General features: G+C 36.2%; 1 protein-coding gene across 1 annotated transcript in view; it reads right to left on the bottom strand.

The window, feature by feature from the left end:
• The window catches only part of LOC135214159 (potassium/sodium hyperpolarization-activated cyclic nucleotide-gated channel 2-like), a 471,901-nt gene that overhangs the window by 60,722 nt on the left and 391,372 nt on the right, over positions 1-19,807 (bottom strand). Inside the window, exons 6-8 of the mRNA XM_064248234.1 lie at positions 17,074-17,190; positions 11,758-11,907; positions 9,014-9,232 (exon numbers count right to left, since the gene is read on the bottom strand). Coding sequence (XP_064104304.1) covers positions 9,014-9,232; positions 11,758-11,907; positions 17,074-17,190 — 486 coding nt within the window. The remainder of the gene's footprint in view (positions 1-9,013; positions 9,233-11,757; positions 11,908-17,073; positions 17,191-19,807) is intronic.

Genomic DNA, 19,807 nt, shown 5'->3' with positions numbered 1-19,807 from the left:
ATGATAGCTAAACTAAAGGCTATGGGATACCTACTACACAGGCAATGGAGTCTGACTACAAACAAAAGGGGAAATATTTTCTAAAATACCTTAAAGAACTAAGTTCTGAAGTACCATTATCTTCATGGTGTTTTTCCATTTTCGTATTTAAGTTAGAAAAGCAGTACGATAACGTTGTCACTGATGAAAATAGCGGTTAAAACCTAACGTCACACACAGGTCACACGACAAAGGATACCAGAGAAGTCTTCCTGCAGGTTCTAGTAATGGTGAGCCGTTGCATAGTCCTGGTTCCTAGGCGGTCACTCTACAAACACAGTTCCTGGCACACTACACTATAATAGCAAAGCTTTATTTGATTATACCCAAACTCCATTTCATTTCTTCTTCTTTAAAAGTGAGGCAGAGCTGTGCTACTTAGCTTGGACATCCGTCACTTTCCAGGTTAAGAACATTCTGAATTTTGAAGGCTATCATTATATATTCTCCCAGTTTTCTGTTAGGGGATATTAGTGTCCCTAAATTTATATCCTTATCTAATTTTTTGTAGCAATTTACACATGAATAAATGTTCGGTGGTGTCCTCCTCCACTCTACATATTTCACAGACCTCTTCCTTAAATTTGCCCCGGAAGTTAGGCTTTAAGTTCAACAAATTAAGTCTGGCTTTCATAATGATACATGCATCCTTTTTTTCCAGTTCCCTTATGTACTTGTTTTCCTCGAAGTCGTCTATGAATCTCAGCTTCTTCATTTCTTTTCTCTTTTCTCTCAAAGTCTCTTGGATATCTTGTTTACTACAATCTTTCATTACTACTAAAATCTTTTATTACTACTGCAAATCTTCTTTAAAACAGAAATAGAACGTTGTAGATAACTGAAAAATATCCTATTTGCAGATCTATCGAAACAAAGAATTGAAAATAGGAAGGAATTTATGGAAAACTACTATATGGTATTAAAGAAACAATACTACACTCCACCAATACAAGCAGAGGAGGAACAGAACGAGCAGGAGCCGTTCAAAAGCCATATCCCGTCTACTACTACTAAAATCTGTCTAGGTGGCAAATAATTTTATCTATATAAATTTGTGGTCGATAGCAGTGAAAGTTTAATAGTAGCAGAATAAAAATATGACGTAACAACTGACGATACCATTGGTATTAGGTGAATGACAGCTCGCATCGTATTGTGTAAGCTGTACAGGGTGTCCATAAAGACCCAGTACCATTACATGTATTTATTGCTTGTAATGGTACTGGGACTTTATGGATACCATGTTACCTTGCATTTTGTGTACTATGCAATTATTGCTTTTACATTCAGAACGAGTAAAACAAATCAAATGTTGGTTGTCTGGTCCAGCAAAAAAAAAAAAAAAAAAAATTCAATAAACCTAAAAAAAAATTCTGAGAGCACAGTGACAAACTTGTTTGGTTAGCGGGTCACCATTTTCCTTCAAAATCCAGCAATAATAGGATTAAAAAGTCATCTTACATATCTATGCTCTCATTTTTTAAACTATTAAAATCCCTTTCTTTACTTCAAATCTGATATGAAATAGCGAGCAGGTGCCAGTAGGGTCATAATAATATATATATATATATATATATATATATATATATATATATATATATATATATATATATATATATATATATATATATATATATATATATATATATATATATATATATATATATAAATACACACACACACACACACACATATATATATATATATATATATATATATATATATATATATATATTATATATTATGAAAAAAATCACAATACTTAGCTTTTTTCCACGAAGCATATGGGCTAAGTGTCAGATATACGACACAGGTCAAAATACAAGTCAGAAATTAATGTTGAAAAGAATAATAATCTATAAAGCTCTCCTACCTGGGTCTCTCCAGTGGATGACGTTCAAAATTCAAGATTTATCAAAAAGGCCTTCGATGCCATTGATCAAAACACAACAAGCTTCCAAGGACCAGTTTTAGAAAGATGATTTATTACACAACCAATAGTTTAGAGAGCTGGTTTTTAAAGAAGATTTGACATCCTGATACAAAGTCAACAGTTTTTATAAAAGTTTTTAGGCTATTACCAAAAACACTTCAATACATTATGAAAAATAAAAGAAAGCAGGAGAAAAGATTAATGCACGAACCAAGACTCCACAATTATAGCAAGCACACAACGCACTGCTATTCTAGAAAATCATTGCATTTCGTTAAAGAATCAATAGCATGCAGTATCTTAAAAATAGGGGAAGAGATGCACTGCAATTCTCAATTATTATGCACACGTCGTGGTAATCCTCGAAACACAGATACAGTACCTGTAATTTATCCTTCCAATGTACCTATAAGCTGTGGAAATCCCCTAATACCTCTGTTTTTCCCTTTTCCACTTCTTTCTCCAAGGAACTGTGCTATGAAATAAATTCAGATTGTTTTTCGTTTTATGAACAAACATGACAATGGTTCGGAGGCCAAAAGCACCAGGTTGTTGCTGTTGTTGTTCGTCTTCTTCACAACAATCGACGATAAGGCTTATTAGTTTAAACACATGACACTGGCTTACTTGCTCCTGGGAAGAAGAATTTAGTCTCATGCTTCGTGAAGATGGCTAGTCAAAAGAGGTGACTATTTCAACCTATGTTGCTCTATACCTGTAGACCGAATTATAGTTGCAGTTGCTTTTCCTGTGGTATGCATTCCTGTTAAGAAGAAGAAGAAGAAGAAGAAGGGAGAGAGAGAGAGAGAGAGAGAGAGAGAGAGAGAGAAATTCCTGGGAAGACATAAATTGACATTCTGTTGGACGAGGAAACGTTTAAGAGGGGAAAAAAGACGTACACACACGAAGTTTAGGAAACCTAAAAAAAAAAGAAAAAGGTTGTAGCTGATGAGAAAGCAACGGTCATATGAATAACTCTAAACAGGTGGATAATGTACCTCATAGACGCTTTCAAAGAGTAGTACAGGAACAACACAGTTCCAACATTTTTTCCTTCGACTAAACAATGCCGTTAAAGGACATGATACATCAAATCACAGATACAAGCCAATAGACTCTATCGTGGAACACATTTATCCTGTATAGGTCTACGTACACTGAACATATATATCTATCTACACGGGTATATATATATATATATATATATATATATATATATATATATATCCCTGATATATATATGAATATATATCACTAAGCAAAAGTAAACAGTAAACATTATGATTTAATTAAACCCCACACAACAAAAGCAGCGACCGGCATACTGTGATTTTATATATATGTATATACGTATATATATATGCAAGGATAGCAAATAATAATCATCGTTTGTGACAAACAACGTTCTAACTAATGACCATCAAACGTCTAACTAGTCACTAACAAATTTTACTAACTAATACCCTCCTCATGTGTGCCTGTGACTAGGATATGTCTATTGGGAGAAGTGAACACAGATGATCCATGTATAGGCCTACTACATTTACCGGTGGATAGAGTGATTTAGAGATAGAATTTATATATGTTTGTAGGGGAAAATATTTATGTTATGGTTTTGTTGTTGCTCACACACTAAGCATACACACACGGGTACACACACACACACTCACACAAATGCACACATAGTACACGTGAGCAAACACACTGGACTCAAAACCCAGTATTCGTGGGAAGTACTAGAATCCAATCCTTCTCAGTGCAAAATGTTTCAGACAATGAACACATTCCTCATAGAAGATGAGTTCGAAGTTACGGATAAAACCCCTTTGCATTTCTATTTTCGTTTCCAAAAAGAAAATTTCTATTGGAAATGATATACAAAAAACAAAATGAGGCCATCGTTAGAAGTTTACCATTCACTATCTGGCTGTTGGAGTTACAGAATCCGATCCTGTATACGTTCAACCATCGATACTGGATACTTGGACTACTTATCACAGTATCTTGGCTATTTAAAATCCAGGTTTTTGTCTACAATGGAAAATGGGCTATTTTATATCAAAAGATCATGAGTAGTATACTGTTACAATACGATGTATCAACAGTACTGTGAGATTTCAACGCTTTACTGTCATTCTTATGTATATATACTAATATAACTAAATGCGGATAAACATACTAAACGGACACATACACACATTCATGTATACAAACGTTCACACAGTAAACATGATATCAGCACACTTACTCAAATCAAAGTGTGTGTGTGTATGTGTGTAAACATATCCATTAGTATGTACATAAATATATCGTGTGTATATATATATATATATATATATATATATATATATATATATATATATATATATATAATTAAAAAACCTCAGGTTAAGTGGTTATGTGTGCGTGAATGTGTTGAATGTGTTAGAACCACAATTTTCTGAAAACCTTTAGACAAAGGATAAAATTATACATTAGCCTGTTGTAGAAGCAACGATGTAAGTCAATAATTAAAACGAAAAAGGAAAGATTCATCATTTGTGTTAGCTGTGGTAAAATCACTCTTTTTTTTTTTTTTATTATTATTTTTTATTCGTAGTACGTACTTGAATCACTTATGCGTTGAATACTATGCAGGGGAAAAAAAACCATTTTACAAAGCCAATGCAGCTACGAGTCGACTAAATCAACGTTTTAACCGTCGTTTAATAAAACCCACTCCATCTATAAGCACGACTAACGTTACTGGCCATTGGGCGTCATAACTAAAGACTCAACTAGAATCATATAGGTCTAGGGTGACGTTATACACTTAGTACCACTCGACATGCAAAATAAAAACCTTTATTTACGACACCAAAAGAAGGATGTAACAAGCTTAAGCCGGGTTAGGGGTCAGTAACAAGATGCAGAAAAAAACATCGTCATTATTTTTAAAACTTTGAATTTATTGCAAAGAGAGATGAGAGACCACAACCAATTCACGTTTGTGACGTCTTGGTCTAGAGCTGGTAAGAGAGATTTCATCACAGCAAAAATGAAAAAAATAAAAAAGTAACCAGGCACTTACACCTTTTCTCGTCTTTATTTGGAGTTTTTTTTTATGTATACATGATTCACACTAAAATCATAATGTTATTATAAAGGTATATAGCACATGGATAAAGGTATATCATAATACATATTACAAATATCAGAAGGGTAAAAAGATGGAGGAGAGGTGGGAGAAACAGTTAGAACGGGAGAAAGAGCTTCAAGTGAGTGGTGTGATACTTTAAAACACGATGGCTATGGAAAAGGCAGGTTGAAAGGGGAGGGAACAAGGGGTGGGGGCCCCTCAGCACTGGTTGGTGGGTTGCTGAAACAAACCTAAAAAGGGTGACTAAGATAGAGAGATATATATATTATGGGTCTCTAAACCACACAGACTAAAAGGCTATAAACTCGGTCTGGTGCAGCGTCTCGGATCAACTACTTCTATAGCTGGTTTGGTTTGGTTTGGTTGGTAGTACTACCCAAGGACAGGTTTGCTCCCCAACCCGCAGCCCCGCGTGAGAATCATGAATTTCAAAATAAATAAATAAATAAATCAACACTAAAATCACGGAAAGACATCATCATATAATCATATATCAATACAAATATATCATCAACGATATCTTTTTTTTTTTTTATTCTTAAAATGGAAGTAGGGACAGATGGAATAAAAAAGAAAGGTTTCTCAAGAGTCTATCAGTGGAAGTCTCGGAGAAGGAGGAGGAGGAGGAGGAGGAGTGATTGGAATTGTTGGAAAGATTCCAATAAAAAAAAAAACTTATGACGTCACTCACAGGTCAGTCGCCACACCGCCTGACCTTGTTATTTATTTATTTAATTACACATGCTGGTTACCTTCTCTGCAGCCTGGGTTCTCTTTCTCTCTTTCTTTCTCTCTCTCTCTCTCTCTATTTCTCTCTGCACTCTCCTGGAATGACTGGTGTCTCGCCGTCAGTAATTATACTCTTTCTCTTTCTCAGTTCCAGCAACAAACAGTCCACGAGGAAGAAGATGGCACGGACATGAGCGATTAGGGAACAAAAAAACTGACGAAGAAGAAGGTCGTACTAGTAGACGATTGTTCGACGCCCTGGTCGTCATAGCTCACACAACATCTTGACTGAAAAGAGTCCAGAGCTCCACATGTGTTGTTGTTTTTTTTAATTGTGAGTCCTCTCAAAACATCATCCAGTCAATGTAAGGTCGCGTCAATGTGATGAAGCAGTAGTACTATGACTATTTGTTTTTTACTTGACATTTTTTATATAATGTAGTCCAGCCAAATGAAAACAGAGAGAGACGTTAAGAGGGAAAGAGAGACGATAAAGATGGTAAGAGTACAATTCTGAAAATGACTTTCAGCTTTTGTTAAAACCTTAGTTTCTGTTGTTACTGTAGTTCTTATCATGGAATGATATAAAAAGAATCTCGTTCAAACATCAATATCCTTTCCTTGAACATAAAACTGAGCAATACTCTGACTTGACAACGAAACTTGAAAAGTATGTTGTTTACTGAAACATTTCGGCTTGTGCCTCAGCATTGTCAGAATGTAGAATGTCAACAGACTTGAGAAACATCGAGGATGGCAAAAGGGATGAAAAACAAGAGCTACTGATGAGTAGAAGTATACACTATTTGAAAAATATTCAAAGGCTCAAAAGGAAGGAGTTGAGAGATAGAAAAATTAATCATCTATGAAATGGCTCTTTCTTTTTATTTATTTGAATTAAAAAAAAAAATACTGGCTGATTAGATCACACCACAAAAGGCGGTGAGCAGCCGAATCTGCTACCGTCTGGCCTTCCCTGGGTCCTCTAAGTAAAGAGTAACTAACACGTCCTCATCAGTGGCAGAATTAATGGCAGCACAAAAATAAGGATAATTAATAAAAATAAAAGTTGCAGTTCTAGGATGCAAATCCATATCTGCATTGTAAACGAGCAAGCATATGACTACTTATATAGATAGCTTCGCAATGTGACCTTTAAAGAAATGTATATAATATATGATGCTATGTATAAAAAGCCGTTGCTAATAGCTCTGGTACAGTCAAGTTATAATCTAGGGGCAGTTCTGCTTGCTGGTAAAGTCACTTCTAGGAATTAACCTTCTCATGAGATAAGCCTGCTATAGGTCTAATGCCCGTGAGCACTTTCTGACTGTTTTTAAAACTCTCTTAATTTAAAACCAGCCAGGGCACAAAATCGCCTGCTGAGCTGAACTAAAGCATGATTTATGATTCTTGAACAGACACTTCACAGGAATTTGAGGATAGTTAAAGTTTGATCAGTGATTATACCATGGCTGTTTATGAAGCTTGACTCAAATGCAATACAAAGATACGCAGGTATTCCCTTTCTCATCCATTAGTATACCTTGCGAGTAGCGATGAGGTATGAACATAGGCTTCGTTCTACTGCCACTGAGGGGTAGACGTATTCTCATGCACCCAAAAGCCAAAAACTGTAATATATTTTAGTGGAAAAACCCCCAAAGCATTCTGCTATCACAAGCAGTTCAAGTGAAATAAACCAAGAAGATTGTGAAAGAAGACTTTGAACAAAATGCAGGCATATTCAGTTTCATAAAAAAAACAGATGAATGTGAAATGCTTTAAAATTGGAACAATATATACATACGTACAAATATGTATATATATGGCATATATATATACACATATATATATGCAAATATACATGTGTATATGTATACACACATACATACACATACATATATACAGTTCAGTTCAGTTCCACGGATGCCGAACCAGGAAAAGAAGAAGAAGAAGAAGTCATTAAACATACGTTTATAAAAGGTGCAAAAAAATTTTGGTCCTTATTGAGAAATATATATATGTGCTTTAATAAAAGGAGGGGAAAGAAAGACTTAAAAGAATAATCAAATGTAAATCAGGAGGAAAAAGGTGACAGAGGAGGAGAAGGAGGAGTAGGAGGAGGAAAAACGGGGAGGAGAAGGAGGAGGAGGAGGAGGTCTCCAATCGCTGCTGCGGCAAGCGGACTGTCTACTCACCCTCCATCGCGTTCTGGCAACTGCGAGACCTGAAGCGGCCCACCAGCCAACACAGACAATGGAACAGGAACAACAAGTTTGGCCCCTACAACGGCTCCTCTGTTGTCATGGGGGGTCTGCAGAGGCCATGTGGTGAAGTTGATGACACGGGGCAGGGCACAGAAATGGGGGATCATTTGCTTTTTTTTTCTTTTTTTTTTTGCTTTTGTTTAGATTAAGGGAAGGTGCAGCACACTAATAAGCATTCAGAAGAGGACGGAGAGATCTGTGGTGAGCTCTGTTGATACGAGATGTGAAGATGGAGGAGGAGAGGAGGAGGAGGAGGAGGAGGAGGAGGAAGCTGGTGTTGGCTGGTGGCAACGGGGGTTGGGCCGGAGGGGGTCCAATGCCGGGGAGAAAACAGCGTTTGCAATGATGTGGATGTGAGAAGCGAAAGCGGCAGACTGGCGGTCATGCAGTTTACATAAGTCATGCAGCGAAAGCGGTAAAAGCAGCAGTAGCAGTAGCAGTAGCAGCAGTAACACCAACACACTATACACTCACACGCACACACACTTTCTGGAAGGCTCAGGGTCTCTGCCATCCCCCCCACCCCCACCCCCACCCCCACCATCATCCTTGAATAAAGACCAAGGGAAGGACAGGCGCTGTTGGTAGCGGACCCGACCACTCACTCACCTTTTCCCTGTATTGCCTCCGCGAGCTGTCCAGTGACTGGATGAGGTTGGTGGCGTGCCCCAGGAAGAGTGCATAGCATGTGGCACCACATATCATAGACAGCATCGTTAACCACATATCAGTCAACGACTGAGGAGGAAAGCGGCCGTACCCAATACAGAGCATATGGGACATGGCCTTAAATAACGCCCAAGAGTATTGCTCTAACCAAAAGACTTCCTGAAAGAGAGAGAGAGAAAGCAACACTGAATAAGTTAAGAGAGAAGAATAAAGGAAGGAAAAGAGAACACATACCCTCTCCCGGTACTGGCGTCGCGACGAGTCCAGGGACTGGATGAGGTTGGTGGCATGACCGATGAATAGGGCATAGCAGGTGGCGCCCGATATCATGGAGATCATGGTGAGCCACAAATCGGTCAAGTTCTGAGGCGGGAATCGCCCATACCCAATGCAGAGCATGTGAGACATGGCTTTGAAGAATGCCCATGAATACTGCTCCAACCAATGGGACTTCTGTAAGGGTTACAAGTGGTTATTCCCGCATCTACGTGTAGCTGCTGTGCTTGTACTATGCAATTCAGTCAAATATCTGTCTTCTGCTGTTTGCATTAAGTGCTAGGAAAAATCTACTGCAAGCTCTAGAGAAATGAGATGTTCAGTTCTCCAAGTGAGTACTCAAAACATTGACAAGACACACGAATAATAGTCAAAAGAACAGTCATTACAATCTACAGTCATACATCTCTACACTAGTAAACAGAAAGCAATAAGTCTTATTACATACCTCAGACACCATCCTAATATATAATAATAATAAAACTTGATTATCACTATACCAAATCACTTTATTTTGTCCTATAAAAAAAGCCATGGTCACGTAAAAAGGCGGCAAACTTTTGTATACACTTGTTGACAAAATAGATCTATGAAACATTAATGTTCTGACTACACTTACATCAAAATGAGAAAGCTAGCTTTGCTGGCAAAAGATATTAAGCCATCTTCACCACTGAGCTTGTTTCTATTCCTAGCCACCTGTCTCTCATCTCTACACACTGCATGTGTCTTTCTGTACTGATCTAAAACAAGTTACAACCACGACACAATCAAGTTGTGTAACCTTGGGCATATGTTATTCGAACAATAGTTAATTTTTGCACTGAAATGACTTTCTGACAGATTAAGGAATATTATCTTTACTGCTTCAATAAGCATCTTGAACTTTATAGCTAAATTGGGAGCAGTATTCTTGAACGGCTAGCCATACCACAAACCACGTAAGAACAATTGGTTCCCCTTTTATCTAACTATCCTAGTGGCTATCAGCATGAATTAGAAAACTAACAAGAACTGAAGTTGGTCAGACTGTTTCTCATTCCAGTTAAGTATTTATCTAAGACACCTCTCTTGCTAAGGAATCTCAGAAGTTGTATTGCTCTCTGGTTAACTACAATAGTTGTAATTATACCACTTAAGACATCCAGTTATTTTTCTGTGTTTTTCTAGACACCTGGCAGCTATATAATGTCCCCAGTGACTACTTCACTGCCTCTCAACAGCTGCAAGTGACTTTGGTGTGGGCAGTACTTTTATGGCTGACTGTACTATACTAGGACTTTAGGATATTGAACATTCTAGGAGGTACTACTTGGCCTTGCGGCTTTGAACTGCTCGTTGAATATCCTCGTAATACCTTCTGTAACACATTATACATAATTCCACTTTACTGTATATATGAATAGGCAAAGTATCACAATATGAGTAAGTATTATCTTTTAGGATATGGCACTTGTCATATAATAAAGACTGACTTGACATAATTATATATTATAATTTTACATATCTAACAGCATTCCCTGTGACATCTCCGAAATTATATATATATATATATATATATATATATATATAGATATATATATATATATATATATTATGAGGCTACTATTATTACCTCTGGTTTTTCTGCCCTAATATTTTTGCAAACGATTTTTCCTGAAAGCTTCGAAATTCTAATCAAAAGAAAAAGAAATATTCTTCTTGGAATGAAAAAACCGTTCTTGGGATCATGTTAGCTAGCAACGCCTGGGAACTATAGAATAGCAGCCTATCTGGCGTTTAATGTACAATGGCCCACTTGAGAGAGAGAGAGAGAGAGGAGAGAGATAGGATGAGAGAGATGGAGATAGAGAGAGCAGAGAGAAAGAGAGAGAGAGAGAGAGATTTCATAGTTCGTTTGAAATAAGATTCTGACCTGGATACACGGAAATGTTTAGACTACAAAGTGGCTTTCATTAATGTAAACGTATATATATAATATATATATATATATATATATATATATCTATATATATATATATATATATATATATATATGCTCTCCATAAGCCAACTTGTATTGTTTCCCCGTATGAATAGACATAACACGTACGCCTATACATATGTATACTTTTGTTCAAACTCTCGTCTACGAGTCTCCTGGCACATTAAAGAAACTTTTTTTAATTATCCCTGTCACTATACTAAAACTTTCTTTCCATCCCTACCGCGCATATAATAGCACCTAGCCATGTGTAAGTGCTCGAAGTGCGTACACTTATCAAAAACGGGTCCAATTAAGTGTCAAGTGCCATCAAGAGTCGGGACATATAAGCGTGTAACACACGATTCGAGATACTTTACCCTAGTCATCAAATACACATCAAAATACATAAACCGTTTCGCCTGTTACTTACCAAAGCGGCCTGGCTCTCTCATGGTGTCACGTAACAAAGAAAAATAAAGAAATTAATAAACGAATAATCGAGTAAGCAGCTACGGGGATCCCACGTTATCTCTGATAACCAAGGCTCTGCCACCTACCCAGCAGGGAGGAGAAGAAGATCTTCGCCCCTCCAATAATAAAAGAAAAACGAACCAAAACAAAAGAGAGAGAGAGAGAGAGAGAGAGAGAGAGAGAGAGAGAGAGAGAGAGAGACGGAACTGGACTCATTCTCATCCAGCACCTGTTGCGCCCGTTCCTTCTTTCCTTCCTTCCTTACCTGGAGTTCGTTAATGGCTACCCAGGAATTGGAAGGGAAGCCCTGGAGCATGGGGACGAGGAACTGGAGACACCCCGACCAGTGGCCGATCAGAAGCATCATGGAGATGAGGTTGAAGATACGCATGAACACCGACGCCATGTTGAGGAACTGTTGGGGTAAGGGAACAGGAGGGGGCCAAATTTAGGATAGCATCAGCACTTAGCCTCTCAGAAGCAGGCTGAGTCACAAATAATAATAATCATAATAAAAAAAATGTATATGACAGAATGGGCAAGACAGAAAAACAAAATGAGACAGAGATTTAGTAAGAAAAAAGAATAAATACATTACAGACAGACAGAAAAAGACATTCCAAAAATTTCTTCAAAAATGCGTCCAAAAATATTTTTGTTGATTAGTGATGATATATCAAAATAAAATATTAAAAAAAATGTCGCATACAGTCTTATCACCTCTTTTCATTCATGACTGACTACTTCTAAGTCTGCCCTAGTCTATTGAGCTATGTATATCTGTCTGTCTAACTATGTAAAATTATACTAAACACATACACACACGTTATATATATATATATATATATATATATATATATATATATATATATATATATATATATATATATATATATATATATATAATGTATGCATGTGTACGCACCAGCACATAACACACACACACTTAACCAACATCCATTCAAACAAATAAACATGAATTAAATCAATATCTTCTACAATAATTCAATAATCTTCAAGTGACTTCAAGTAGCAACTTCTTTCAATTGATTTCGCCCTAAAATCCCTCTAAATGTTTAAACAAATATCTATAACTATCCCCCTAATGTTGCTGACTACTTGATTTTTTAATGACTACTTAAATTAACTTTTTTTTTTTTTTTTTTTTTTGATGGCTGTCTGAGTTAAATTCCGAACACCACCTGACGTCCAAAAAAGAATATGTATTTGTGGTCTATTCTTTTTTTTTATTTCAAATCCCCGCCAGAAAGACTATATATATATGTATATTTATGGCTTATTGTTATACAAATCGACACGGCAGTGTATATTTTTTTTTTATCCTAGTATCCCCTTGTAACCCGAGAGAAAGAGAGAGAACGAGATGGAGATCAAGAAAGAAAGAAGAAGAAAACTTGTTTACCTTTCATCTTCTTCCGTATTCAGTCAAGAATTTACCCCACTTCCCGGCTTTCCCCCACCCCCCGTGATTTCAAGCATTCGGAATTTAAGATAGACTTTCTTTGATGCGTTGATTATGAGTTCTGTTTTGTGTTCATGTCTTTCAAATATTTATATATATATAAAGAGAGAAAGATATAGATTAATGTTATATTTTTTTTCACCAAGCAATGCTCTGTGTTACATACTTGTCATAAGCGAGAAAAGGTCGGTGTGGTTATCAACATGCAACATGCAAGACGCAGCCATCTAAGATTTGGTTCCTTTCCTTTCATTCTCTATGGATTCAAGTCTAAGTTTCTATATTTATTTTTTTTTCTCATTTTTATTTTCGTCTAATTTATTCTATATTTTATTTTGGCAAGTGTCACTGAGAATGGTGTTACAGTTTACCCCCTCATCACTATACTACTGCCATATTAATGCAGTTCTCGTCACTACTGCATTAATGCAGCGTTCTTCATTACTATAGTAGTACTACAGTTCACCCTCACTTACTGTATTTAAGTTAAATCCTACTGTAGTACTACAGTTAACCAGCACTTATTGCATTAAAGTTAAAGAAGCAATACAGTTAACCCTCACTTACTGCATTCAAGTTAAATCTCCCCCTACTGCATTAATGCAACGATCCTGCCTGCTGTATTGAATACAGCAGCTGCACCAGCAGAGACACTTTCCCACTCTCCCTCACACGCGCATACACTCACTCTTCCTCCCACTCTGGCTCTAAAGAAAAGTTCTCCAAGCGGACACGCAGGCTAATAAGTGGAGAAAACTGTGGGCATTTCATCCGAGAGAAATCTATGAGGCGCTACTAAAACGTTCACTCTAAGCTTCTTTGATTGAGTTTTAGTAGATAGTTTTAGTAGTAGTAGATGAAAGCAGGTTCCTATCTAGTTATATCTCTACGAGAGGCTTGGTCTAATGAAGGCACTTGTACGGAATCTCGGTTGGAGTTTTATTAGGCCGATTCTGCGTTTGTGGTATACACGCTGGTCCAGCATCTGAGAGAATCAGAATTCTCTCTCATTTTCACGTCAGCATCTCTCAAGAGTCTAATAAAAAGTATTTTGATGTTTGTAAGGGCGAGAGGGTGAATAAAGGTTAAAAGTCATATGGATATGATTAATAATTGTTCTTTTTTATGTTATTTTTTTAAGTTTGTTTTTATTGACGGTGACATAATTAAGGCTGTTCTGGAGTCGTTAAGTGTGTCTTCTTTTATATATATATATATATATATATATATATATATATAGTATAGATATATATATATATATATATATATATATTATATACAGTCAAGGGCAGCAGCAATTCAGTCATGAAATCTTGAGTCCAGTTTTATTTGAAAGGCAAAATGTGTACTTTAATTTTTTCTTTTCAGAAACTCGTTGGGACGATCAGCTTTCTTGATTAGACCTACGAAGTTCTAACTTCCGTGGATTCTTAACTTCTTTAGTTCCTTGTAGTTAATTACGTCAGTTCTAGAACTTTTTTTACGGGATAATGTGAAAGTCTTACAAGTTAGTTATAAACATATCTTGTCATGTGGACGTTAATGAAAGATTATCACTGCAAATGATTTAATAGTTCCAAGATCGACGATTTACGGAAAATGACTTAAATGTCAACAAGTAGGTGCAAATTACCAATAATGATTTAAAATTAGTATGAAATGGTTATCGATGACTGAAGTTTAATTTATTGTCAGTTTAGTTACGTCATAAAAACAAGAAATTTGATAATAAGTGGACATCAGAATTATTTTATGTTTACCTACTGAACTGAGACTGGTCTAATGTCCAGTGTGAACAGACTGCTGATTTAACATAAATTATGACGTCACCGTTACACAACAATCATTCTGGTGACTACTAATGTTAAGTTACTTTATACATCAACGTCCGTTCTACGTAACAGTGAACCTAGGTGACCCATAGATATTACGTTATTCCCAGCGTCTGTGTTACGTACCCGTCATCTGGGTGACCTATACAAGTGACGTCATTCTGGGTGACCCTAGCTGTTATACTTTACTCCGTTACGTAACAATCATTCTGCGTGACTCCTGCATGTTACGTTACTCTAATACCTTCAATTCGGGTCTCGATTCTATTTGAATAACCTACGAGACTGATCTCAATCTTCAATGTAAACGTCCTTTGAAATGACATTATCAAGTTTCTCTTTAGATTCCAGCTGCTCAATGTTTCTTTAGTGTACATTTAGCCCTATAATAAAAAAAAATACCACTGAAGGATGTTTATAGATATTTAACCAAAAGCCTACTGGATCAGATCACGGATGAATATTAATCTTATAAAAAAATAATATATATAAACAAATGAAGACTGTCGTGAGGTCCCCTTTGCTAAAAAATACATCGAGATGAAAAAAAATTAATAAAGAAATTTATAAAAATAGGATCTTATAAAATTTCATAGGCAGGCTATTCTTGTGATGATGATAATTTTAATAATAATATTGATGATGGTAGTAGTAGTAGTAGTAGTAATAATAATAATAATAATAATAATAATAATAATAATAATAATAATAATAATAATAATAATAAGATAATTAATAATAATTAATAATAATATAATAATAATAATAATAAAATAATAATAATAATAAAATAATAATAATGGTCAAAACTGAATTGGAGAAAACGGTCTATTACAGATCACATCAAGAAAATCATGAGGTTAAAAAATAAAATGGAAAATAAAGAAAGTACAAAAAGTGGTCACCTCTTACGATGTAAACCAGTTTTCAAATCAGAGGACAAATGTTAAAAAAAATAAAGTAAAATAAAATATATATAGATGAATGAAAAAATAATATCCCCAAATCCTAACTTCAACATTTTTATGTGAAAAAAAACTTAAACTTTTATGGAAACGTTTAGTTCTGAAGATCGATTTTGCACAAGTCAATCTTTATTCTTCTTCTTCTTGACATTAAAAAAAAAAAAATTCTTTTATTGACTTGTTTCTGATCGTCCAAATCTGTAACAGATGAGGAACCAGGCATCAGACATCCACGCTCTCTGTAGATCTCGTTCGGTTGTTTTTTTTTTTTTTGAGGGAGAGACGGGGATCCTGGTGACCGGAAGTCCATCTGAACCACCCCCCATCCCCCCCTTTTTCTAAATTTTGGCATGTACAAGGAACGTGTGTGTAAGGTTGGTGGTTTTGATATTTATGTTCACAAAGAGAGAGAGAGAGAGAGAGAGAGAGAGAGAGAGAGAGAGAGAGAGAGAGAGAGAGAGAGAGAGAGAGAGAGACGGCCATTCTGGCGTCAAGATATTAAAAAAAGGATGGCCAAGAGTTGGTGAAGAAGATGATGGTCATGGCGATGTTGAATCATGATGCAAAATGCTGATGGTGGTGAACAATGGCGACGTTGAGAGAGAGAGAGAGAGAGAGAGAGAGAGAGAGAGAGAGAGAGAGAGAGAGAGAGAGATAAGTAGTAGGTAGGCCATGCAGCGTGTATATATATATATATATATAGACTACCGGACCACGGTTGGATGCTCACTGCAGCTTTGTATCTGTTTATACTCTTTTTATCATTATTAGTTTTTTTTTGTCTTTTCCTTCTCTAAGACATTGGTGGCAGGCCAAGACACAAAAAATCATCCAAGCGGCAGGAAGCAGCCTGCTCGCGCTCGCGAAATGAAGATATGTCCTGCTAGCAAAAGAAAAAAACAAGGAAGAAAAATAAAAAATAAAAACGGCTGATTAAATATATATACTACATACAGTATATACCTGGCGATTTGGAGGAAAAAAAATCAAATCTGTTTAGAGAGAAAAATAATATATATAGTATAATATACATAACATTTTGATACAGGGAGAAAGCTTATATAGACGGTATACATACACATACACATGCTGTCAGCGGGGAAGCCGGAGGGTTTAATAAGCTATAGACACTGAAAGCAGAGAGAAGCAAAAAAAAGAACACTGGCACAGAGACACAGAAGTCCAGACAGGCTATAAGATTGCAGGCAGGGTCTCTTATATATATCTTTTTTTTTTTTTTTTATTAAAAAAAAAAGAGAGGAGGGTACTGTACATCTTAAGGGAAATAGGGTTCAATTTACCTTAAAAAATGGAATATTGTATAGTTTGTACGACTTCCTTTTACGTTTGTTCAGGGCATCTGAGCCACCGGCAGCGCTCCTTCTCTCACTGTGTTTTTTACGATGGTTCTTAAGTATCTAGAACCGAAGAGAAGAGTAAAAGGCAAAGACTTAAGGACCAGGTGAGGAAGAGAGTAAAAAAATAAAAATAAAAATAAAAAATTAAAATAACTAATAAAATCATAAAGTAAGCAAAGTCAGAAAAAAACAGATCCGCATTTTTTTTTCTGTCGCGTTGATATTGTTGGTTGTCGGTTCCGCTGAGAGTCCAAAACTAAGCTTTTTTTTTTTTTTTTTTTTTTTTTTTTAATTTTGAGTCCAAAACTAAGCTTTTTAAAAAAAATTTTTAGTCCAAAACTAGGCTTTTTTTTTTTTAATTAAAAAATTTTTTTTTGGACACAAGCACAGGCCTGCCTCACACTGTCTCTACCTACTCACAGAGAAAACTACACAGGTACAGTACAGCAAAGTAAAATCGACAGATATCCTCAGAAATGAACATTGCCATCACAATGATCAAGGTTTGTCATTACTTTATATATATATATATATATATATATATATATATATATATATATATATATATATATATATCATATATCACTAGGTCAGTCAAGCGGTTCGAAAATTGGACTCGGCACTGATGCAGGTGAGCGAAAGGCCCTGAAGCAGACTAGAAAGGAGCCAGTAGGTTTTTCAAAAAAAGAAATTTCTGGTGGATCTGGGCGCACACAGACGTTGCATAGTACTAACACACGATACTGCTCTTGGCCTTGGTTTGGGGGATGGGGTGTGTGGGGTGGGGGGGCTGGTTTGGATGGCTAGATGGCTAGATGGCTGGCTGGCTGACTGTGGCTCAAGATGTAGAGGCAAGGGATTGTTCAGACAGCCCTAAACTGAAGTGAGGAACTGACAAAATAGCCCTAATCTGAAGAAAAAACCTAAACTGAAGTACGGAACTGATAAGACAGCCATAAACTGAAGTACAGAACTGATAAGACACCTATAAACTGAAGTAAGAAGCTAACAAAACAGCCCTAAATTGAGGTAAGTACCTAAAATGAAGCAAGGAACTGATAAGAAAGCCCTAAAAATAGCCTAAAATGAAGTTCGGAACTGATAAGACAGCCCTAAACTGAAATAAGGATTAGACAAAAGGGCCCTAAACTTAAGTATGAATCTAAAACTTAACTAAGGAATTGATGAAATAGCCCCAGACTGAAGTAAGGACCTGAACCGTAGGTAGGTTGTGATACGACAGGCCTGAACTGAAGTAAGGACCTAAAACTTAAGTCGAGAATTGATAAGATAACCCTAAACTGATGTAAGGAATTGAGAAGATGGCCCTAAACTAAAGTAGGGACCTAAAACTGAAGTACAGAATTGATAAAATAACCCTGAACTGAATGAAGGACCTGGACTGAAGTAAGGATTTCATAAGGGTCTAAACTGAAGAAGGACCTTAAACTTAAGAACTGATAACACAGGCCTAAACTGAACTAAGGGCCAAAAATGAAGTGAGGACCTGAACTGAATTAAGGAATTGATAAGATAGTTTTAAACTTAAGGAATAAATAAAAGTCCTAAACTGAAAAACATGAAATAAAATGGAAGAACTAGCTCTACAAGGGGATGGATGAAACAGTTCTAAAATGAAGCTAGGAACTAATTAAAAAACCTCACAAATAAATGAAAGAACTGAGGAAACGACCATCATAAGGTACGGATCTGAAATACAACCCAGAACTGAGGCACATAAGTCATAAAACAAACCTTAATTGAAGGGTAGAGGTGATAAATATGACCCTTAAACGAGATCTGGAAATGATAAAGTAACCCTGAACTGAAGAAAAAAACTGATATTGTAATCATCAACTAAGGAACAAAACTGGCACAACAAACTGTAACTGAAGCACAGAACGCGCCTAACAGAGCACAACACTGATACAAACATCCCTAACGAAGGCACAGGACTGGTGGTGACAATCACTGACACAACAATCCACAACTGACCTCCAGAACTGGAAGCAGAGCAACAACTGAGGTACGAACTGGTGTAACAACCCTTAACTGAGATACAGAACTGATTAAACAACCCTTAACTGAGGCACTGAACTGACAAACAAATAAAGTAACCATTAACTAAGACTAATTACTGACAGAACAATCCACAACTAACCTCGAGAACTGGAAGAAGAACCAACAACTTCGGTATGAACTGATTAAACAACCCTTAACTGAGGCACAAAACTAGCGAAACAGAACTATTAAATCATCCATCAACTGACTAAACAACTTATAACTGAGACAGAACTGCTATATCAACCCTTAACTGAAGAAGTTGAAGAAGAAGAAGAAATAAATACTGACTAAACTACCCGTGACTGAGACATGGAACTGATAAAATAACTTTTCACGGAGGCACAGAACTGGAAAAAAACTTAACTGAGACCCTGAACTGATAAAAACAACCTTTAATTCAGATACACAACTGATAAAACAACCCTTAACTGAGGCACAGAATTGATAAAACAGCTTTCAACTGAAGCACATAAAACAGACAAACAACCCTTAACTGAGATAAAAAAAAAAGACAAAACAACCCTTAACTCAGGCAAAAAAAATACAAAACAACCCTTAACTGAGACACATAACTGATAAAAACAACTTTTACCTGAGGCACAAACTGAAATAA

Source organism: Macrobrachium nipponense, chromosome 19 (assembly GCF_015104395.2).
Source record: "Macrobrachium nipponense isolate FS-2020 chromosome 19, ASM1510439v2, whole genome shotgun sequence".
Lineage (NCBI taxonomy): Eukaryota > Metazoa > Arthropoda > Malacostraca > Decapoda > Palaemonidae > Macrobrachium > Macrobrachium nipponense.
Note: the sequence above shows the minus strand (reverse complement) of the source record. Positions and strands in the feature narration are given on the sequence as shown.